This window comes from Eptatretus burgeri, chromosome 3 (assembly GCF_056783735.1).
Source record: "Eptatretus burgeri isolate ZD-2024b chromosome 3, Ebu_testis_v1, whole genome shotgun sequence".
In the NCBI taxonomy this organism is placed as follows: Eukaryota; Metazoa; Chordata; class Myxini; order Myxiniformes; family Myxinidae; genus Eptatretus; species Eptatretus burgeri.
This window is the reverse complement of record NC_140963.1, coordinates 72,378,732-72,403,521: the sequence shown is the minus strand read 5'-3', so window position 1 is coordinate 72,403,521 and position 24,790 is coordinate 72,378,732. Positions and strand designations below refer to the sequence as shown.

Genomic DNA, 24,790 nt, shown 5'->3' with positions numbered 1-24,790 from the left:
CAGCCAGACGGACGGACTGACAGACGACCCGGGTGACAACAATATCCCCCTTCCGCCACGCGGCGGGGGATAAAAAACTAAAAATAAAAATAATCACACTGTACTTCACATGTGCAGTTTAATTTTTTTTCCATGGAGCATTTTGAAGATAGAGGTCCATTGTTTTTCCTTTTTTTCCAACATGGCTGCCACACCACATGACCGATGATGTCATAATTATCATAAAAAAAACATTCTACATGAATAGTCGCTCCGATGCTGAAAATTTGTCAATCGGATAAGCGGTTGCAGAGAAATGAGAGATTAGCACGGAAAGACATATTGTTACGTCTGAGGGGGGAGGGTATGCATTCAAAGGGTAATTAGGATGTTTAATTAGGTATGCCATGCTGTTCGAGTGTACCAGGATCTCGATGTAATAAGTAGCAATTCAGTGGTGATAAGTTGTCTCGTAAATGTCCATTTCTTTAAGGGGGAAATGACAATTGTCACGTAATGAGATAGGGAGACGGGTTAGGGTAAGTGTGTCTGCGTAAACCCTTTTAGTATTCCCTGTAGGCTTGCCGTGACGTAACAGGACAGTGCTGCGGATGGCTCCACCCCTTGATCACGATTGGCGGAAGGCGACGGCGGAGGGCCAATAAAACGGCTTCATTGGAAGTGACGAGGACTCGAGTATAAAAAGGTTCTGTTCGGGAAAAGAAGTGGAAGAGGAGTCATAAAAAGAAAGCGTCTTGTCGAGGCTGTGGGTCTCGGAGCGTGCTCTCTTGTTGGGCTGGTTCGTTCCTCGATTCGTCGTGTCTCGTGGCCGAGCTGTGCCTCGTGCCTCACCTCTGTTGGCTCTGGAGTTCTGCTGGCTCAGAGTACGGGACCGAACGGCGGGCGGACCTGCCTCCCTCTCCTGCTCGCATCTTGGCGCCAGAACTGGCTCCCTGGCGGCTGTGAGCGGTCTTGGGCTTAGACCAGGAGGTCGACACCAGACGAGCGCGACGCCAGCTCGTCCGGCGCCAATCCAGGGACTGTTGCGTCGACACCACGGGCCAGCCTGACCACCAGGACCAGCTACGTTTTGTGTGCGTGTTCCTGGCGCCTTAGAGGGTTTGAGATTTGTATATCCATTGGAATTGTTTGTGTTTTCCCCACGCCCGAACCCACACCACCATCCCGTCGAATCTCCCCGGATCCCTCCTCTTGTAGAGTCTTATTATTATTTCTGGTTAGAGAAATAAACATTATTAACTCAGTGAAAAGCGACTCGTGCCACCTTCCTCGTCCCGTTTGCTGTAGAGCGATTAAAACCGCCATCTTTGGCTTATAAAAAATAAACCGCCTCCATCGTTTCGGCTCGTTCTACGTTGGCGGGACTGTTCAAGTCCCGTGGACATCACAATATGTTCAACCCAAAAAACATAATGCCTCCGGTGACTTAGTCAGTGGAGATGTTGAGCATGATGAACATCATGGGAATCATGGCAAAAAAATCAAAAAAAAAAAAATACTTGGCCAAAAAAATATAAAAAAATAAAAAAATACATTTTATCATACTCCTGGAAGTGGTGGAAACCAGTATTACGGATCGTAATTTAAAAAACACACCATCGACATCATAGAAGTGGGGGAATTAATCAGTCCATAAAGACGGGTTATTTGGTAGTCGATACAATTGAGTTTTGATGGTTCAAATCAGGATTTAAAAAAAAAACAAAAAAAAAAACCCATTTAAATATGTGAATAGCAGTCAGTGAAAGGCTCAAAACTGTTAACCTGTTCACACACTTGACAAAATAAATAAATAAATAAATATTATATGAAGATAGAAAGAATAACAACATCCATACTTGAGAACAAGAACAAGTTCAATTTTTTTTTTCCTTTTTTGAGAAAAGCTGACCTGTTTGACCATCTCATCAAACTTTTCCTTTTCAAACCTCTGCACGGCCTTGAAATCCTCCACAGACGTCACATCCAACTTGTGCTTGGTTTTGGGCTTTGGTGGCTCAAACGGGCATGTCAGGATGGCTATCTTTGCATCCTTCACCATCTGTGGTACCAAAATGGCCATACATGTTAAAATATACATTTACACATGACTGGGATCTGGACTGAAAAACTCCAATACTATTTCAAAACATTATTACTCAAGCAGTGTGGGGACAGAGCAAGGAAGCTAAAAACACCAGGCCTCAATAACAAAGAACATTTGCTCCCCCCCCCCCCACCACCCACTCACCCCAAGAAACAGCAATGGAACAACATGCAAAACAAGGCATCGACAAATTATTTACAACTAGCAGAGTACCCATCCCACAGGTGAGCTTGTTCCAAGCATGCAAAACGTTCTTCTGACGTATACCTTTATTTGGGTGGTGTATAGGTAACTGACAGCGAGCTGCCTCAATTGCTTCAGAAAATGGAAATAAAAATATCCCTGGTTACATGCATGCAACAAAAACATGCCGATTGCCTACAATTCAAATCACCTCAATGCACTGGAAAATGTGGGGACAGGAATACTGTAATAGAATTATAAAGGCTGGGTGGGCGAATCCCCCTTACCTGTGACTAATATTTTAAACCACCCATTAGCCACTGTGGCTAATCCATGTTTTAATGTTTTTTTTTTTGTTGTTTTTTACCAGTTTTAGATGAATTTTGGTTAATTTTAGCACAGAATTCAACCTTCGTTGAGACGGCCGCCATTTTATATGTTTTGATTACGGGAATCACGCATGATTTCATACAACCTTATATATACTAACTTTAGTCGTTTTAAACTAGTTTCTAGTTAAAAATAATAATAATAATAATAATAATCGACCAAAATTACGCATGATTCCCATCTCAAAATTTTGAATTTTTTTGAAAAAAAATAAAAAAATTTCCGGAATGATTCGGCGCTACATGCTTCGTTGGGTCAGTGGTTGCCAGGTGAGTTTTGACACAATCAGTAGTAGTACGAGTTTGTTTGGATGAGTGAAGTTGATGGGTGAGATTGGTTGGATGAGTGAGTTTGACTGGCATGAGGTTGGTCCAATCCTGGTCCACAACCACCCCCATCCCCACTACCACCTACTAAAGGCACAATGACCATACCACTCCCCCCCCCCGCCACACACACACACACACACAAACCATCACCACAACCATCCCTCACAATCACCACCTCCCCTGATGGTCGTTCATTCAACCAACCTCACCCATCAAACTCACACATCCACCTTAAAATTAACTTATTATTTCATGTTGCTAAAAAAAAAAAACTTTTGAATAAAATATGTGGCCATTTCCTTTCTCCTGTGTCTAATCATTCTAAACCTGGATTAGCCACAGTGGGTAATTATTTTTGAAAGCCAGAGCACACCCAGAAAGGGTGGAGACTTGTGATAACCTCCCCCACCCAGAGCGGCGCTACACGAGACATTTTGAATGGCAATTAAATTTACGCTCGATCATGAGCATCATTTATTTTAACTGATCTGATGCTGGGGCTCATGGAAGAGCTTGTACATTTATCATTTATCACATGAAGGACAAAGACATTTGGAGAAGTCAGTGTACTTTTACACTCATCACGAGTCGACAACATAGAAATTAACAGTATAATGACAGTGAAACATCATAAACTTTGGATTGAGATAGCAATGGCAAACAAGCTTCAATGTCAGCAATATAGTCAGACTTGGATTCAAAATCCCATTGCCGAGACAGACAGACATTCGAAAAGGCGATTCAACAAATCGTACGTACAGAACGCCCTATAACTTGTCACTCGCTCAACGATTACCACCCACACAAGCCAAGAGCAAGGGAAGGAGTGATGGGGAAGGGAATCATTTTTGTACATATTGTTGTGGTTACCAAATTCGCAAACCACCATTCAGGCCCCTTAGGTGAGGTATCTCGGTAAGTGCATGTGTAGTTAGGCCCAAACCCGTTGTCTAGTGGGAATACATGTCATTTATGCGTGCTGCGACTCTTCAGGATAGCCGTTTTTCTTTTACTATCTTTAATTTGGACCAACCGCCATGATTACCACCACAATCACAACATCAACCACCAACCACAACGCCGCTTCACCACAACCGCCACGACCTTCACGTCACACCTCGCAACCGTAGCATCGCCACCGTTCTTGCCCCGCTGTGGGTACCGGTGTTGGACTCGTGCAGGGCGCGCGTCGAACAGCGTGTACAAAATCACGGATTTTGTGCTTCAAAAACGGATCAAAAACGACACACGCCCACTTTTTGCCGTCCAATCGGTGAGCGAGGGGCGATTTGGCCCCGCCTCCAGGACGATCGATATATGCAAATTTGTGGATCAAAAAGCCTTCACGCCCACTTTTTCTCGGGCCAATGGGGAGCGAGGTGAAAGGTCAAAGGGAGGGGGTCAAAGGCGAAGCTACGGGGGGGATAAAAGGACCGTGTTCGTCAGTCAGAAGAGAAGAGAAGAGCAGAGTCAGAAGAGTCCAGAGTCGAGAGTCGGAGAGTCCAGAGGCGGAGAGTAGGAGAGTCGGAAGCAGAGGGTCAAGACTTCGCGGGCGGTGGAGCTGCTCGTCGTGTGCGTTGGAGTCGGAACGGAGGGGACGAGCTGTGGAAAGGCGGCGACACCAGATGAGGGGGTGCTCGCGTCGTGCAGGGAGCCGACAGCGCGACCTGGCCGAGGTGGAGACGCACACCAGGGATAATAAAGATCCTCTATACCCCGAGCATCAACAACCCCCTCCTGTTTCCCCCCGCGCTGAGATAGTGCGACCAAGGGGGCCCCTTTCCCACCCCCTACCAGACACCCTCCGCGAGGCCCGCGGGTTGGGGCGCCATCGCCGCTCCGCGTCTCATCACCAGATGGGTAGGCGCGACCCGGTCTCGGCCTCAGGCCCGCCTCATTCTTGGGGGTATTTCTTTTCCTTGGTTTTGGGTATGTGTTGTCGGCGCCGTCTGTGAGGTAGAATTGTATAAGTGTTGCCGTGTGCTCGGTAGTCGGTATTAGCTCTGCATTGTGTTTTCGCTTTTACATTTGCTTTTTGTGTAAATTGCATTGTGTCTTTTCTGTGTGCATTTGGTGGAATTGAATATGTGTGCTTCCCGTGTGCCGCGAATAAATGTGCTTTTGTGTTGAACTGTTTCCCGCTTCGCTTCGTCATTTCTCCCATTGAATCCTCATCTTGCTTCACGTAAAGGGTTGGTAGTGGGCTGAATACGCCCGATAATTAATTGAACCGTCGAGGTCGACGATAACACCGCTCGGTTATTCTGATAGTACGGAACGGGTCGTTTAAGTGGCCCGTGTCCGAAGTCGACCTGCGGCGAGGTGCGATCGCCCGGTCTACCCTCCGCGTGGGTACTTAGGTAGGTCGAATTTGGCGAGCAACCCTATCCCACGCGGGGGCTGATTGGCTCGATCGCGGTGAGACTGAAAGGTCCACCCGTGACTGGTTCCCGGCGTTAGTCCGAGAGGGTCACGACTGGATTGTCCGTCCGGTGGGCGACGTGCCGCGATTCGAGTTACGTGGCCGTCGCACGCCGGCGGGCGCGAATCCGCAACAATATAATATTTCGAACATCTTCAATTAAAATGAAACACCGAGGCTTGGATACCTATCGTGTGATCGAGTCGATTTGGAATTGGCAAAAGCTTGATTCAAGCGGCTGAGATAAATCACTTTTTGAATTAACACCGAGGGCAATGGATCATTGCAACCGATGTCGAGTTTCCAACATCAGATATCCGATGGCGGATTCCTCAACACTCACATCCACGTCAAACAAGGAAGCATAGGAGTGCTTCTTTGTAATGAGACTCGATGCATAAATATTTTTAAAAAAGTGATTGGTTGTCGAGTTGAGAAAGCAAATATGTACACTTAACACAAAACGGTTGTGGCTGAGCGTTATGCTGTAGAATCACACCGTAGTTCAAGTGGTTTAATCCATTGTGTACACGAGAGCAGCCATTGCAATCTACGAGCGTTTGCGACACCCACATTTAACATACGGCTGCATCTGTTTGGGGTAATGGAGGAATTTTTATATTTAACATCATGCTACTTACTTTCGGCATCTGTGGGTGGCTAAAGTCTTTGTCGACAACCACACCGTGTACCAGCTGCGTATCCTCCAGCTTGCCTCCAACTTTCGCTTCAACCTTTATCAGCTCAAAATCCACATCCTTGTGCGGAAGGTCAGCCACCGACAGCACCGCTTTGACGGCAATCTCTGCCATCTGCCTGTGGCAACGATTCACACTACAAAGGAAAACAAACATTGGGTCAGTGGATGATGTAAACCCTTCTTACAATCATTTGAAGCTTCGCAGAGACAAAATTCCGACTTTTTTTCGAAGAGCATTTTTGGTCAGAGGATGGAACTTGTTGCCCATCGCAAGTTGCCTTGAGGGCATGACGTAAAACCATCAACTGTGGCCCGATAGCACGTGCCAAACAGCACAGACAGGTCAAGCAGATTGAACCACTACCGGTGGCCATTGTTGAAAATTTAATGGTGACATGATATTCCTCTGTAGATCACTACACATCACAAATGATACAGGCAACAAGCTCTGTCACAGAAACTTAAAATCCAAAACCTTAAAACTTGTGCCTTCAATTAAATTTAACTCAACTTCTGGCATGCCGGTCGAGTGCCCTCATGACTCAGCCACTGCGACATATAGGGAATTGCCAAATGACTCCATGGACCTCAAGTTTTCAACTCATTCATAAAGACAAAAAGCTATCCCTTCCCTCTTGCAATCACATGGTGTGTATGTGTGTATGTGTGTATGTGTGCATGCGTGCGTGTGCGTGTGCATGTCCATGTTCGACTTACAAGCACTCCTGAACCGATGAAAAGAATGAGATTGCATTCAAGGTGTGATGTGATAGTTTTAGGGGGTTAAAAAAATAAAATGAAATAAAATCTCAACACAAATGTGCATCCACCTGGAAGGAGGCGTTCCTGAAAAATGTCGTGAATGTCAGGGCATCGTTTAAAAAAAAAAAATAATAACATGGTCTAGGCTCGTAGAAGAGTGATTACACAGAACAAATCAGGACACAACATAACAAAGGGAACAGCAGGAGAAAGGGGAAACAACAAGAGCAGGGTGGAGGGAGAAAATAGACAGAGACAGACAAACAAGAGATGCAGGTAACGATGAGGGGTAAGGGAGAATGCAATGGGTGGACAATATGGATACAGAAGCAAAATTGTATTTGACCACTGTGATTTTGTCAAGGTCTGAGGAGAGTGGAGAGGCTGCTGCCTGACTGTCAGAAGGATGAGAGAGGTCACGGCAGAGAGTGGGGTCATCAGCAGAGAGAGATGGAGGATTTTCCAAAGTGGCTGAGATCACTGATGATGATTAAGAATCCTATTGGGCCTCGAACATTGCCTTGGTGTACTCCAGTTTTCACAGGGAGCGGAGAAGAAATGGTTCCATTGAGAGCCAGAGGTTGTCCAAGAGAGTGGAGTAAGTCAGTAATACAAGAGTGGAGTTGGTCTTGGATTCCATAGGCCTACAGTTTGGGAAGCAGGGAGGTGCGACCGTATCGAAGGCAAGCGATATGTCGACAGACAGACGGCCCTGATTTCATGTCTGATAGAGGGTCTCCATCCAATGTGGGGAGAATAGAAGCAGCATGTCCAAGGTAGAGTGACCAGGTTTGAATCCGAATTGATGATCTGAGATGAGGCTGTTGGAGAAAAGGATTTTATTTCAACTGCGATGATGGATTCCATGACCTTGCCGATGATTGGAAATACAGTACGCTCATTGGGCTGTTGTCAGGGGAATCCATTTTTACACCATTATGTAATGCTGTGATGTTGGCCGATTTCCAATTTCCCAGATGGATATAGAAGACTAGTCCTGAATTGTCAAAACACGAATATGTGAAGAACGATCCGACATATGTCAAGGAATATGCAGGATCCGACATTACTCCAACTCTGGAGGCAAAACGCAGTCCGTAATTCTGGGTGAATTAACTGACTGCAAGGAAAGGTTCTTTGTAAGTAATCGTAACTACATTTAAGAAACAAGAAAGAGAGCAATCAGAGATTTCAAATCCTCACCAGGACTTGTTTTGTGTGGAGTTTGTGTAATTTTGTGTGGTGTTTGTGTACTGGGGTGTTACGTAATTAATAGACAATTAGAACTGCCACTTTATAACCGCTGGCAGTAATGACCGGGTACCAAGACGTCCCGCTTTGATCGGACACTTGACCCTGACCCATGATGCTTATTATTAATAAATGGATTTTTGAATGGATTTAAAATAAAATCAATTCATATCAAATGGGAGACCAAATAGGTTCAGTCCTGCATTGGAGTAATAAGCAGAAGGAACCCGAACAAGCAAAAAGCAAAGATGAGGTCATCAGGAGAAACCTGGATATGATTCAGCTGCTACTCCTCTACCTTCAAGCACATCCAGGCACAGACAAGTGAGTCTTATTGGAAAAACAAAAAAAAAAAAAAAAAAAAACCTTGATCAAAAAATAAATAAGTAATAATAATAATTCTGGCTGCCAGACCATGTGTCTTGATCAGTTTAAATTTACATATATATATATATATATATATATATATATATATATATATATATATATATATATATATATATATATATATATATATATATATATATATATATATATATATATATATATATATATATAAATATTGTAATCGATTTCCACCCGTTCGGCATGCGCACGACCTTTTCAGCCCAATCCAGGTCGGGCGTCCACCGAACGCGACAATCTAGTCGTAGCTTCCGGACAAACGCCGAAACCCAGCTATGGGTGTTTTTAATACACCATAAACTCGCCAACTATTCTGTCCACCCACTACAAGGTCAATCGCCGAATTATCGATATACCTAACTATTCGCGCGGACAGAAATGCCGGGAGTTTATACCTTGACGGGGCCTGCACGAAAACGAGCCGCTTAAGCGGCTCGTTCCGTATGCGAATGCCGAGCGGTTTTAATTCGCCAGATCCCGTCGGACCAGATTATTTTATCAGCTTTATAATCAGCCAGCTAATTTCCCGAATGCATCATGGCAGTCAATGGAGAAAGTGACACAACAAGCGGGTTGACATTCAAACAACAGGTATTTATTTCCACCCAGCACGGAAGCAGTCAATGGGGGGATGGGGACAGGACACGAGCAAAAAGCCTACAGCAGTTATATCGGAAAGCAAGTATATACAGGCACTTAACAACAATTCTACTCAAGGACAAGGCGCCACAGACTTTCATGCAAAACCCAAGAAAGAAAGAATCGGGCTCGTGAGCCTTTAATGCACTCAGGGCCGGGATGACCGGAATAGGCCTTGAGAGACCGGGCAGGTTACCTCGTCACCCTTGTGGTGACTCGATGGATCTTTATTATCGGCGACCCCTGGTGTCTCCGTTCAGCCTGGTGCGTTGCGAACGTGCCAGTCGCTTGGGTGGCCTGACGAGCAGCTTGTACGGTTCCCCTCGGTCGTCCAGCCTTCACTGCGGCCTTGCCTAGCCGACGACGCGCTGGAGGAGTGAACGGGTCTCGACCCCGGCTTCCTGGTTGCGCTGACAAACCTTCCAGTGAACGAACTCCACTGCTCCGATGAACCAACTCAACTACTCCGACCAACGAATTCCACTCCGCTCGCCAGCTTCACCACCAACTGCTCGGCTAACAACCGAATGTCCCACTCGCCAACTCCTTCACTGTGACCCGGCCCAACTGCTCAACCGACGACTCGGCGTCTCTCCAACCACTCAACTGCCTTGGCGAGCGAACACGGCTTTTTATAGCTCCAAGGGGAAGGGCCGCTGTGGGCTGCATCACCCGAAATCAGCGCCTTCCCCTTTTCACCTTTGAACCTTCACCCAGGCTGGATCCGCCCCTCTCACTTCTGATTGGCCAGCTCTTTCAGAGGGTAATGCCGTTTTGATCAGATTTTGCCATGATATCGCCGATCAAACGCGGACGTGGTTGTTGTTGTGACGATGTGTTTGTTTTAAAATAAAAGAGAGAGAAAGAATAACGGCTAACTCAAAGATGCACAGCCCGGCACACGAATAATTCCCTTTATACATCAGTGGGGAATTCTAACCTAGAACACACACTTATCGAAATAACTGACCTCTGGGGAACCTGAGTAGTGTTCTGTGAATTTCCACAACCGTAACAATATGTTTTTGGCCTGATCTCTCAATGGTGAAGAACCACTTTAAAAATTAAATAATTCTCGTATCCAGATCCGGATTCAGATCATCACCAAATCAAATTAATCATGTTCACACACCCAACCTGTCCACCAAGTTTCATCCAAATCCGTCAGCAAATGATATCATGTTATATATCAGTTCAGCACGATCTCTCAATGGTGAAGAATCACTTTAAAAACTACAGGGGCACTCGGTAGAGCACATACCTCCGCCATGTAATGCCTGATCCACAAGAACACATTGGGCCCGATCCATTTTTGAAATATCGTGCTATACAGTACTATATTGTTTTTGGCCCCATTTCTCAATGGTGAAGAATCACTTTAAAATTCTCGTAGTCAGATCCTATCTTCATCAAAATCTATCATTTCGTCCTTGTCACACAGCGAACCTGTCCACCAAATTTCATCTGGATCCATCAACAACTTTTTGAAATACCATGTACACAGCCAAACAAACAAACAGACAATGGGGTGAAAACATAACCACCTTCACCCTTGGTGGCAGAGGTAATTTGTACTATGCCATCAATGTAACAAATAAAATGTTAACAAACACTCATGATGTAAACGAACATAAATGCCATTCCAATGTGATAACCAATTCAGACGAATCTGCCGGCGAGGAAAGGTGTATACGTAACACCGACGTACACACACGAAATGCTGCCTGGCAGAATCTAATCACGGTAAAGCACTTGCAAGCTTTTGTACCCACGTAGCTTCCACAAAAAAACAGCTCATAGAGGGGGAGCACTCGGTAGAGTGCAAAACCTCCGCCGCCAATACTGCTAGGTCACTCAAGTGAACCTGATATCCTATTCATTCAATTTGACGTCAACGGTGCTCACAGAGTTATAGTTTGCAACTTTCCCTTTTAACTTTTACATACTCAATTCATTCGTCATAATCCTCGAGACAGAAATTGATTTTACGTGGGTATATCCACCTGAAGTTCCAAAATCAGCCGCAATTATAATTTTGGCATGTTTTTTGTTGGAAATCACTTATAACATGGAGAAATGCAAAAAAAAATTGAAATTTTGTTGAAAAAAAAGTTGCAAAAAACTTTTTTTCTCTAACAATTTTTTTTTGGGGGGGGGTTGGAAATCACTTAAAACATGTAGAAATGCAAAAAAAAATCAAATATTTTTTTCAAAATGGCCGCCATAGCGGCCATCTTGGATTTTGGACCAAGTCCGAAATCGAATGGCATGATCCTTGGACCAGACCTAACCCCCCCCCCCCCCACCAAGTTTCATCGAAATCCGTCGAGGAGTTTTTCCATAATACTGTTCACAAACAAACAGAAAGGGGTGAAAACAGTAACCTCCATCCATCCATCTTCGATGGCGGAGGTTAATAAAAAACACACACACACACACACACACACACACACACACACACACACACACACACACACACACACACACACACACACACACACACACACACACACACACACACACACACACACACGCGCGCACTTAAAGGCCATTTTCCCCGCTAAAGCGGGGGTTAGCCGAATAATAAAAAAATACCATGGGAGTAATTTACATAATAATGGCCATGATGCATTATTGCATAAGCATTTCACCCTCTCCAGATGAAATGGGTTAATAAACAAATAAGCATATCAGAATAGCACCTAAATAGACTACAATCACGGCATACCTTTCTGCTGATGAACATACGAAAAGCTCTGCATGGGTCTTTACAAAAACTACGGATTTCCGTAAAATACTGAAGGAGTTTCACCCATGTAAACCCAATCGAAAATCTGTGGCATCACTTGAAGATTGCTGTCCTCCAAAGCTCCCGACGCAACCTGACTGAGCTAGAACGGTTTTGTACAGAAGAATGGGCAAATATTGCTCAATCAAGGTGTGCAAAGTTGGTGAAGACCTATCCCAACAGACTCACAGCTGTAATAGCTTTCACAGGTCTGAACTCAGGGGTGTGGAGACACTTATCCAACCAAGATATGTTTGTGTAGTATTTTAAATTAATTTTGTGAAATTTGTGGGTTACGATGTGTAAATACAGATAGAAAAATTCTGATTTGATGCAATTTAATTCCAGGCTACAAGGCAACAAAAGGTGAACATTTTGAAAGGGGTTGTGGACTTATCGGCACTGCATGTCTTGGAAGCAAAACACAAGGTGAGCCACTTCCTCATGCCATACACAATAAGGTGGCATCATGAATGAGTTCATGACAAGTTGTACAAACCAAGGCAAAGGCTTACATTTTGGAACCAAGCGTTGTCATTGCAGTCTGGATGAGGGGCTCTAGATTATTAGGGTCCACTGGAAATGAGTCAGCGATGGAATCTAGGTGCTTGATGGCAACATGAGCAGCCTGTTCATAACCATCTGCAATGCGTATTGGGTGGATCCCACGGTCCAGCAGCTGTTCCGCTTCCTCCAAAAGAGCACCAGCCAACACTGAACAACACAAAACACAAGTTATTTCAAATACCTCAAAATAGATAATGCAACCATGACAACCATATTTCATCACGTTATTTATTCCACAAGGTCTTTGGCCATCAATGAACAATCACTTTGAAACTGTGGACAAAAAGTGTGACAAACAGATGCTACAAACCAACATACTTGGCTTAAGTATTTCAGCAAGTAACACGCAGACAGGGGTGAAAACATAACCTCCATCCACCTTCGGCAGCAGAGATAATATTCCAGCTTTTTAAAGATACATATCAATCGATTGCTTAAAAATTATATAAATGGCGAAATTACATTTAACATATTGGGAGATATGAAGGAGAGTTTAGTTACATGGTCATATTAATAAAGTAGAATTTTCATAAGTTTATACACTTATTTGTGTCAATGTAGGGTCTGGCAATGTATCCATATACCAGTTATATCGATATTGTTGCGGAAATGGGCCTTAGTGGGTTATTAAATATAGGATTAACCCAGATCCCCCCTTAAGTGCATGTTTAGCCAGGTTGTTTGGTAATCGGACGTTAAATGTGTGTCGGAAGGTGTAGCAGGCAGTCCAGTGTTCATACAGTGGTAGTGTACCGAGAGGCGCCTTCTTTTTCCTTGCCCCCTCCGAACCAGTCAACAAGACGTGCCAGCAACCCATTCGCGGAGAGCTGCTGCAAACTCCAATCACGTGTCCCCGGAGGTGGTCCGAAAAGCCTGCCCCAAAAGGCAAGAGGAACTGCTTTGTCCTGTCTGTCATCTGCTTTATGAGGAGTGACTTGATGAGCTGTTCCTTCTTGGCCATGGATCCAGCATGTGGGTCATCCCCAGGTTCATCCTGAGTCGAACCACAAAGCCTCTGACTGTACTTACTGCCTGCACAGCTCGACCACGTCTTTTCATCCCATCGATCCACCTGCAGAGTCCAACACCCAGATTTGGCCTAATCTGGTGTACAGGCCAGGCCTGGATTCGCATACTGGACCTTGTGAAAAACCAGCTTGAACACACACCAGATCTTTCTCTTGTGCCGTCAATCTCACAGAGGCTGGAGGCACCGAGGCTGCATGCGTGAGCTGTGCCGATAGGAGTACGTCGCCGCCATCTTGCGACGCTGCATGATCGGGCTGGGTGCTCGAATCCGGCAACAACGGCTCGTCACGAGCCGCATTCATGCCTTCGACACCTTTCCTCTCGTCCATGAGGCACCACCAAGTACTCCGTGTCTTGTATGCATGTTGTCCAGGCCTAAGGCTTATTTTGCTAGGGCTCCCTTCGAAACCCATATCCATAGCTCCCTAGATAAGAGCAGGTTATAGATGAATGATAACATTATCGCGAATGCTTTGCTTGTGTCGTGTTGTCCGATGTTTTCCCAATAAACCTGGCTGATTCATACGAAATTTGCTGCCCTGAATTTATTTGTGTCGTGCTGAGGAACAATCGCTCGATTTGTATTTAAAACCAAACTGGCTACGGACTGCGGCAGACTTCGCTCGGTCTCTGATCAAACCCAGTCTGTAGCCGGGGTGTACATCCCCAACTGGCAAGGCACAGGGGTACTTTGGTATCGTGATCTTGGGCGCGTGACCCGAGACCTGTGCCTAACTGGCCGGCGATATAACCCCTGAGACGGCAGTGCTGTTAAGCGCTGCCGTATCTTCAACAATATAACCGGCATTGGAATTCTGAATATACTGGTATACCGAAAAAGAAAAAAATGGGAAAAAACAATCCCCCCCACCCCGAAGCACCCCCAAAAACCCATCAAATCGAAGAAAGATTTGTACAATCTTTAAATACAGTTTATGATTTAAAAACCTTGAATGCAATCCGTGTCTCAGCTACACCAGGAACAGTGGAACGTATAACGTCAAGACGTACCAGGAAGTTATTACACTAGGTTTTAACTTTTCACCAACACCACCCAAGCTTCGTACAAGCAATCACGTTTTTGTTTGCCCTTGTGGCTGCTTTTAAAGAAATTGCCAATTGGTTATTTTAGATGAATCAGGTGTGCTTTTGAAAGCCTGTGCTCATTCCCGACAGGGTGATCCACGGTCGTCATACCGGTATAGTCACATCGGCACAGCGATCTGTAATGATGATGCATACTGTGCAGGTTACAAATTCTGATCTTGCTTTAAAACAAAATCATTTTTAAAACAAGTTGAAGTTGGAAGCAAAATAACCTTCGCATCCATCCATCAATTGGGACCACACTCTGTGCAGCCTTAGAAGCAGTCTCCTTGGCTATTGGGCACAATCCTGGATGGGTCGCCACTCCGACAGGATACCAGCAAGCTGACACTCATTTTGCCGACCTTGGAAGGATGACAGACAGTCAACCCCACCTGGTATTAATTCAACAGCAGAGGGGGATTTGAACTCAGGATCCGAGGATCCCAAGCCCATCACCTTAATCATCAAGCCAACACCAGGGCAAACCTTCTCATGATGGGGCAAAAAAAGCCCCGTGTGTCAATGATGTGTACGTCATATATGAATACGTAATGGGCCATTGTGAATTTTTGGAACCTAAGGAAAAAAATTTCATTTTTACTTTTTTTTAACACCGATCTACTGGTATAGGGATATCGGGTGGGGGGAGGAGGGGAATAAAAAAATAAATAATAATAATTATCCTTCCTGGAACAGAGAAACACACTGTATTTCAGTAGGAATATTGCACTGCAGATTCATTCAACTCAGTTCACCAAATGATGAGAGATAATGGTCCCAACACACCCTCACACATACAATCACAGTTGACTTGATCTTGGAAGATTCTACGTCATGACAGTCACAGCTCATGTTAAAGGGCATAAAAGTCCATTGCAATGCACAAGACAATTTTACACAATTAAAACACTGGAGCAAACTGGTAAGGTTTCTCAGGAAACAAACCACATCCATGTTTTGGGCAATGCAGTCATTTGGAATGAGTAGTTTCTGTGATCATAGAAAATGGACAAAATTCACGGAATCGGTGACTTGAAACGGTGGGGAAAAAATAGAATGTAGTAAATTGCAGGGGGAAAAAAAGGGAGTTACGATTGATCAGGTTTAGTGAGAAATCAAATATTCACCATATTGTCCGATTGTGTGTGCGCGATTCTCCACAGGCTCGATTCCCAAAGTGTAATTACGAGAAGTAGTTAAAACAGGTGTTGCTGTAAATCTCAATCGCAGGCAATAAATAGTGAATAAAATTCAGTCTACGTCTCAGATTCAAAAATTTGATTTGAAAGTCAACGCGCTGTTGAAAAGTCGGTGAAAAAAAAAAATCCCTGAAAATATGATCGCTGGCAAAAACAAAATGCTGGTGATCACACATGTGCATCTTTTGAAAAAAAAAAATCATAAAAATACAGGTGAGATTGCCAAAAATAACAAAAATTTCTGCTGTGTTTATATAAACTAGAAACATGCATTTCCTCTGTGGGTGCCTCGGGAGGGGGAGGGGGGTGGTCGGGTGGGTGAGGAGAGTAAATTCATTTTTTGCCCACAGTAAGTAATACCCCCTCTGACGGGGTCAGCAATGCGACCACTCCTCATTTTAATAAATGCCAAGGTGAGCCAATGAAAAAAAGCCAAGAATTCACAAGGTTTCGGAAAAGCGATGATAATAGAAAACCTATATGCCAAGAAAACCGATAGAAAACCAAGACGGCAAGGTGAACAACGAATAGCCACCAAGATCTTATGAAAAAGCCAAGGAGTGGTCACACTGGGGGTCAGTAAACATGCAAAGGTGAAAATTGCAATTCAACCGTGCCCCTGGGTACTGAAGGAGGAATCATTTTGCGCCCCTGATGCAAAGCAAAAACATTCCGTGGAGATCAGCCAAGTCGTTGTCTCGTGGACAGATGATAGACAAACAGTTTTCTCAGTGCAGTGATCTTCATCCTGATGAAGCAGTACTTACACGGAATGGAAGGAAGGATGGCACGTCATATTTTAGGATGATGTACAGACTGCCACGTATGCATACTTCTTTTCTAATGATTGATGGACATCATAATCAGGATTAATTTAGTTTCGCGAGACATCTCATGAATCCGGTTTCCACATCATTCCCACCTTCGGTTTGAAATTATGTTTTCCTTTTATTATTCCTGACATTTGTCACTCTGATGGCAAAATACACCACCCAGAGGTGCCGTGGAAGATTATTTGATTTTTTTCATCTTCCACATGTGATTGTGATTTATTTATTTATTCTACTTTCGACTCCAGCACATCTGTGCATCTCTTCAGAGTAATATCGATGAAGAATCCATATCAGCTCGAACATGACAATAACAAAACCAACTTGTTCTCTCGATGTGAAACTTGTACGGCGATACAAAAACAAGCAACGAGAGAGCCTTACCAACAACGCCGGTGGTACCATCTCCTATTTCATCATCCTGTGACTTTGACAGCTCCACCATGAGTTTGGCCACTTGATGCTCCACATCCATCATGCCGAGGATGGTGGCTCCATCATTTGTCACCGTTACATCTCCATCTTGGCTCACCATCATCTTATCCAAACCTAATGGCATGAATACGACCCACAAAGCCAATTACAACTCCATTCAAGATGATACAAGAGCATCAAACAAACTCTTAGAAAACAATCACAAAGTTATGAAAATAATCTGCACTCTGAGTTAGTCTCCATTAACTGCTTCTACAAGTAATTTAAAGTTGGTTTTTTTTTGTTGTATATTTTTTTCAAAAGAAGCCGGTAAACAAACAGGTCTGTTGCTCATTTCAAAGTCTGCACACCAATGACTCAAACTCTGATATGCCTGAACGAAGACTCAAAAAATTGGGGGGATTTTACCATGTGTTGGTCAAATCTGCAGCTGCCATCTCACGAAAGCCAAGTTTTCGGAACCGGATTCGTCATGTTTTGTGTTGTGTCATTTGTCGGAGTGTTGTTGGTTTTATCCCGTGCAATAGTTCATGTTAATTAGTTTCTTGTTTTGTGCTATTCATTTCATCAAAGCTTCTTTTTGTCACGGCTTCTTCTTCTTCTTCTTCTTCTTCTTCTTCAAGGCTTTACATCAGATAAAAAGTGTCCGAGCTGTCCTATTGTATCTTGCTTTTCCTCAACACCATCCTCAAAACTATTTCCTCTCCTCGTTTCAAAAAAAATCAAAACAAACAAACCAAAAAAAAGATAAACTATATTTCACTCCACAACGATTCTCATTTCGAGTGAATTTCTTTGCTTCTGATTTGCTCCCACACCCCACCTCCGGATAAACCAGACATCTGTTTCACAGAATCCTTCCTCCCACAGGATATCCCCGACTCATTAGTGTCTCTCCCCGGTTAGATAGGCCTGAACGACGCCCCGGAAATGAAGTTGCACTTTACATCAACAACTCAATTTCTCACTGACCTTGTACTGATCTTACACCTCACAATCTCCAGGAGTACCTCCAGCTACAACTACCCCTTCCACTCCCACCTCTTGTTCAGTTGTACGCTGTACAGTCTTAACAGTAACGACTCCATCTCCGCCTCTCTCAGACAACATCGACAAACTTTTAACCACTCAACCCCAATCTCCCTTCCTCATATGTGGCAATTTCAACTGTCACCATGCAACTTGGTTGGGTGTGGGTACCTCTCACCAACCAATTCACTTCAGCAAAGGACTTCTGTCACTCCATGGGACTGACTCGATTTGTGAACTCTCCAATCCTGATTTCTCCCAATGCCAAATCCTCACTCCTGGACTTCGTGATGACTAACTTTCAAACAAATGTCTCCTGCTCTTCCTCTTTTCCATTTGGTTCATCTGATAATATGCTTGTGAAAAATCAACATATCTGGCTATTCTCAGAAGGTGCCTCAATGCCAGCACGTCTGGCATTTCACTCGAGCATATTGGCAGGGACAAGTTGCCATTTCTTTTCAGAACCGGTCTCCCATATCTACTGCCTCTGATGTCAACTCAGCCTGGGAATTCTTCCACAGAAACCTGCCCCCTCTCATGAAGAGATTAATCCCAGCTCGTCTTCAATTATCCTACCCTTAGTTCCACCCATGGTAGACTAAATCCAGTGGTGAGGCAGTTAATCTAAAACAACTTGCCTTCTCGTCCTGGAAGGCAAATCCATCCGAAGGCAATCTCAGTGCATTCAAAAAATAATAATAAGTCCGGGTCCGAAACGAGTGTATACACTCTCACGAGAGCCAGAAAATCTTTTCAACCTCAAAAATTAACTTTCAAACTGGTCTCCCTCCTCTAAAACCTGGTGGTGCCTTGTTAAGTCTGTCTCTGGTGACTGGTGATGCTCCCCCTCCATCTCTTAATGGCACAACAGACTTTGCTCGTGAGAAGGCTAAATCCAAATCTGGTTTCCCCAACCCCTCACTCTTGGTACTTCCCTGTCGTTTCCAACTGCTCCTGGACTGTGTCATTTGCACCTTCGGAGAATGTGGAGAAGTTTCTTTCAACCTTTGAATCTGCTACTGGACCGGCCAGCACTCTCTGCCCTTTTCACCCAGTCATCTTCCATCTGCTTGGAAATCTAACAACATCACAGCATTACATAGAAAGGTGCAAAAAATAATCTATCAGCTTACTTCCAATCATCAGCAAGGTCATGGAATCCATCATCGCAACTGATATGAAAGCTTTCCTTCTCTCCAACCTCATCTCAGATCACCGATTTGCTTTCTGACCAGGTCATTCCACCTTGGGTGAGTAGAAGCAGCATGTCCAACAATGAAGAAGGCCCTCAATGTCAGACGTAAAATCAGACCTTCCTCTGGACATATCTCATGCTTTTGATACAGTCTGACATCCCACCTTACTCTCCAAACTCTCTGGCTATGGCATCCAAGGCCAACTCCACACATGGCAGACTGACTTCCACTACTCTTGTAGCCAACATGTGGCACTCAATGAAATCCTTTCATTTCCTCTCCCTGTCAAGGATGGAGTGCCCCAAGGTAGTTTTCTGGGCGCCGTCATATTCCTGATTTCCATCAATGATCTCTCTGACTCTCGGGAAAATCCTCTTTATCTATTGGCTGATGATTCCACCCTCTCCTGTGACATCCCTTGTCCTTCAGACAGGCTGGCTGCAGCCTCTTCCCTCTCTTCAGACCTTGAAAATAATAATAAGACAAGCTGGTCAAGCACTTGGAATATGTCTTTCACTCCTGACAAATCGAACACTCTCACTCTCTCCGAAAGGACCGTCTGGCAACCCCTATCTACTACTCAACGATACCCTTGAGGAAGTTCAGTCACTCAAACTCCTGGGTCTCATCTATCTATAATTCCAGCAATCTGCGAGTGTCTGTCTGTGACCGCTGTTTCTCGACAACCTCTGGTCCGATCTAATTGAAACTTGCCAGGTATATTGCTGGGGCCCTGTGGATGTGCCTTTTCAAGGTTTGATATTAATCGGATAAGTGGCTCCCAAGTAATGTCCAATTATTTACCAAACCAATGACAGGACACGGTGCTATGACATGACAATTGACGTCACAATTCTTCTACTTCTTTTTTTTCCCCCACTTACGGGCATGCACTAGTTATCAGCAAACCACATTTAAAAGTTGACCTCCAAAGACAGCCGGGGAGAGCGGGCGGGGGTGGGACGGGGGAGAGCGGGCGGGGGCAGGGCGGGACGGGGGAGAGCGGGCGGGGGCGGGGCGGGACGGGGGAGAGCGGGCGGGGGCGGGACGGGACGGGGAGAGCGGGCGGGGCGGGGCGGAACGGGGGAGAGCGGGCGGGGCGGGACGGGACGGGGGAGAGCGGGCGGGGTGGGACGGGACGGGGGAGAGCGGGATGGGACGGGGGAGAGCGGGCGGGGCGGGACGGGACGGGGGAGAGCGGGCGGGGGAGAGCCGGCGGGGGAGAGCCGGCGGGGGAGAGCCGGCGGGGGAGAGCCGGCGGGGGAGAGCCGGCGGGGCGGGACGGGGGAGAGCCGGCGGGGCGGGACGGGGGAGAGCCGGCGGGTGCGGGACGGGACGGGGGAGAGCGGGCGGGGGAGAGCGGGCGGGGGCGGGACGGGACAGAGCGAGTGTGGGCGGGACGGGGGAGAGGGGCGGCTGGAGGCGGGGAGAGCGGCTGGAGGGGGGAGAGCGGCTGGAAGGGGGGAGAGCGGCTGGAAGGGGGAGAGCGGCTGGAAGGGGGAGAGCGGCTGGAAGGGGGGAGAGCGGCTGGAAGGGAGAGCGGCTGGAAGGGGGAGAGCGGCTGGAAGGGGGAGAGCGGCTGGAAGGGGGGAGAGCGGCTGGAAGGGGGAGAGCGGCTGGAAGGGGGGAGAGCGGCTGGAAGGGGGAGAGCGGCTGGAAGGGGGAGAGCGGCTGGAAGGGGGAGAGCGGCTGGAAGGGGGAGAGCGGCTGGAAGGGGAGAGCGGCTGGAAGGGGGAGAGCGGCTGGAAGGGGAGAGCGGCTGGAAGGGGGAGAGCGGCTGGAAGGGGGGGAGAGCGGCTGGAAGGGGGAGAGCGGCTGGAAGGGGGGAGAGCGGCTGGAAGGGGGAGAGCGGCTGGAAGGGGGAGAGCGGCTGGAAGGGGGAGAGCGGCTGGAAGGGGGAGAAGCGGCTGGAAGGGGGAGAGCGGCTGGAAGGGGGGAGAGCGGCTGGAAGGGGGAGAGCGGCTGGAAGGGGGGAGAGCGGCTGGAAGGGGGGGAGAGCGGCTGGAAGGGGGAGAGCGGCTGGAAGGGGGAGAGCGGCTGGAAGGGGGAGAGCGGCTGGAAGGGGGAGAGCGGCTGGAAGGGGGAGAGCGGCTGGAAGGGGGGAGAGCGGCTGGAAGGGGGAGAGCGGCTGGAAGGGAGAGCGGCTGGAAGGGGAGAGCGGCTGAAAGGGAGAGCGGCTGAAAGGGGAGAGCGGCTGAAAGGGGGAGAGCGGCTGGAAAGGGGGGAGAAGCGGCTGGAAGGGGGAGAGCGGCTGGAAGGGGGAGAGCGGCTGGAAGGGGGGGAGAGCGGCTGAAAGGGGGGAGAGCGGCTGGAAGGGGGGAGAGCGGCTGGAAGGGGGGAGAGCGGCTGGAAGGGGGAGAGCGGCTGGAAGGGGGAGAGCGGCTGGAAGGGGGGTGGAGAGCGGCTGGAAGGGGGAGAGCGGCTGGAAGGGGGGAGAAGCGGCTGGAAGGGGGTGGAGAGCGGCTGGAAGGGGAGAGCGGCTGGAAGGGGGAGAGCGGCTGGAAGGGGAGAGCGGCTGGAAGGGGGAGAGCGGCTGGAAGGGGGGAGAGCGGCTGGAAGGGGAGCGGGATGGGACGGGGGAGAGCGGGCGGGGCGGGACGGGACGGGGAGAGCGGGCGGGGGAGAGCCGGCGGGGGAGAGCCGGCGGGGGAGAGCCGGCGGGGGAGAGCCGGCGGGGCGGGACGGGGGAGAGCCGGCGGGGCGGGACGGGGAGAGCCGGCGGGTGCGGGACGGGACGGGGAGAGCGGGCGGGGGAGAGCGGGCGGGGGCGGGACGGGACAGAGCGAGTGTGGGCGGGACGGGGGAGAGGGCGGCTGGAGGCGGGAGAGCGGCTGGAGGGGGGAGAGCGGCTGGAAGGGGGAGAAGCGGCTGGAAGGGGGGAGAGCGGCTGGAAGGGGGAGAAGCGGCTGGAAGGGGGAGAGCGGCTGGAAGGGGAGAGCGGCTGGAAGGGGGGAGAGCGGCTGGAAGGGGGAGAGAGCGGCTGGAAGGGGGGAGAGCGGCTGGAAGGGGGAGAGCGGCTGGAAGGGGGGAGAGCGGCTGGAAGGGGGGAGAGCGGCTGGAAGGGGGAGAAGCGGCTGGAAGGGGGGGAGAGCGGCTGGAAGGGGGAGAGCGGCTGGAAGGGGGGAGAGCGGCTGGAAGGGGGGGAGAGCGGCTGGAAGGGGGAGAGCGGCTGGAAGGGGGAGAAGCGGCTGGAAGGGGGGAGAGCGGCTGGAAGGGGGAGAGCGGCTGGAAGGGGGAGAGCGGCTGGAAGGGGGAGAGCGGCTGGAAGGGGGGAGAGCGGCTGGAAGGGGGAGAGCGGCTGGAAGGGGGGAGAGCGGCTGGAAGGGGGGAGAGCGGCTGGAAGGGGGGAGAGCGGCTGGAAGGGGAGAGAGCGGCTGGAAGGGGGGAGAGCGGCTGGAAGGGGAGAGCGGCTGGAAGGGGGGAGAGCGGCTGGAAGGGGGGAGAGCGGCTGAAAGGGGGAGAGCGGCTGAAAGGGGGAGAGCGGCTGAAAGGGGGGAGAGCGGCTGGAAGGGGGGAGAGCGGCTGGAAGGGGGAGAGCGGCTGGAAGGGGGAGAGCGGCTGGAAGGGGGGAGAGCGGCTGGAAGGGGGGAGAGCGGCTGGAAGGGGGAGAGCGGCTGGAAGGGGGTGGAGAGCGGCTGGAAGGGGGGAGAGCGGCTGGAAGGGGTGGGAGAGCGGCTGGAAGGGGGGTGGAGAGCGGCTGGAAGGGGGAGAGCGGCTGGAAGGGGGGAGAGCGGCTGGAAGGGGGGGAGAGCGGCTGGAAGGGGGAGAGCGGCTGGAAGGGGGAGGCGGCTGGAAGGGGGAGCGGCTCGAAGGGGAGGGGAGCGGCTGGAAGGGGGGAGAGGGGGTGGAAAGGAATCGTGGAGCAGGCAATGAGACATTCCTCGATAAGAAAAATATTGTGGCGAAATTGAATGAAGTGTGATGTGTTATTTGTAACTTTTCAGCACCAGTTGCATCACTACCTTTGGGTCCCAAAGATGACTTCATGGTGGAGGACACGGCTCTGGCTGCCATGATGTGAGACTGCAGGACACAGAAACAATTGAGACAAAGGAATTTAGTTGCAACCGTCGATTGAAAGGTTTAAACAACACGACGTGTCACCAACACTCTCAGTCCAGCAGATTGCGGCTCAAAGCACAAGCAAACAGAACAGTCTTCCAGTGTCATCCATTTCACATGAAGAGGCCATGTCCATGTCCCACAGCACGAGCTCTCACCGCGGGAAATCCTCCATTTGCGGGTCACTTTTCACATAAAATTCCACAATCCGTAACATTATCAAAATGACAAAAATAAAATATCTTCATAATAAGGTTTTCATGTGATGGGGAGATCGAGCACACACAGCGAGCTCTCGCTTCATTCTGTCGAATTATCGAATGTACCTTCAATGCCTCAATCCCAGTCAATCGCGTCTTCTTGTCTTGGTCCTTGAGGATAATAAATGGTTTTCCATATTCATCGAACACCAACTGTCCGACCTGAGACATATTTGTTGTCGAACACCCTGCGGAGAGACGCAGATGGCGACGGATCCGCAAAGAGAGCGAACGGACCCCGCAGCACGGAAGGTTCGCGAAGCTTCACAGCCAATCACATCCGGGTCACAGGGTGAATTGCTTAACGATCAAACAAATCCCTTATAATCTGCTTTTGAGTTTCGTAAACGTTCATTGAGATATTTAATTAACACTGCAAGGAAAACTGTTTTATGATCGCAATCTTATTCCGACGGTAGTAGAAACCATGAGCCCGCGATCATACACCGCACTAATTGATGTGCCTGCACTGCAAACAATACGAGAGACGTGTGAAAGTTATGAAAGAAAATATAACAGGAAAGAAAATATAACAGGAAAGAAAAGCGTCGTCTTTTGTGTCCCATTTTTACCTCAGCACTCCTACAAATACCATATATAACGGTTCGATCTTTAGCTTTTTACTTCACTGGCCTTAAGGTATTGGAAAACCTGGTGTTGGATTAATGGTTCGGGTGGCTGGCTTGGGACGCTTGGAACCTTTTGAGTTTGAGCCCCTGTCGGACATTGAATTAATACCAGGTGGGGTTGACTCTGCCTGTCATCATTCTGATGTTGCTGAAATGAGTATCAGTGTACTGGTAAGAGGCACTGCTTCAGCGGCTTAGCCCCGTCCATCACCAATTATGCAACCAGCAGACACAGGCTGCACACGAAAGTTTGTGTATATTGGATATTTGACAAATCGCTCTTTGGTCAGCCTGGGTGTTGTCTGGTAGATAGATGTGAGCTGTGATTTGATGATGTGTGGACACACTAGGTGTCACTGTTGACTGGCTGGTTTGATGGTGAGTGGTGGAGAGTGCTGACACGAGGCATATATATGTAGCATATATATATATATATATATATATATATATATATATATATATATATATATATATATATATATATATATATATATATATATATATATA

At 47.8% G+C, this 24,790-nt stretch overlaps 1 protein-coding gene across 1 annotated transcript in view; it reads right to left on the bottom strand.

Annotated features, from left to right (window-relative positions):
• Positions 1-23,955, bottom strand: part of CCT5 (chaperonin containing TCP1 subunit 5) — a 41,710-nt gene extending 17,755 nt beyond the window's left edge. Inside the window, exons 1-6 of the mRNA XM_085873954.1 lie at positions 23,721-23,955; positions 23,295-23,355; positions 17,054-17,218; positions 12,471-12,669; positions 6,052-6,244; positions 1,892-2,041 (exon numbers count right to left, since the gene is read on the bottom strand). Of these exons, the coding sequence (XP_085730080.1) occupies positions 1,892-2,041; positions 6,052-6,244; positions 12,471-12,669; positions 17,054-17,218; positions 23,295-23,355; positions 23,721-23,825 (873 nt within the window). The 5' untranslated portion in view covers positions 23,826-23,955. The remainder of the gene's footprint in view (positions 1-1,891; positions 2,042-6,051; positions 6,245-12,470; positions 12,670-17,053; positions 17,219-23,294; positions 23,356-23,720) is intronic.
• Positions 23,956-24,790: the final 835 nt, after the last annotated feature.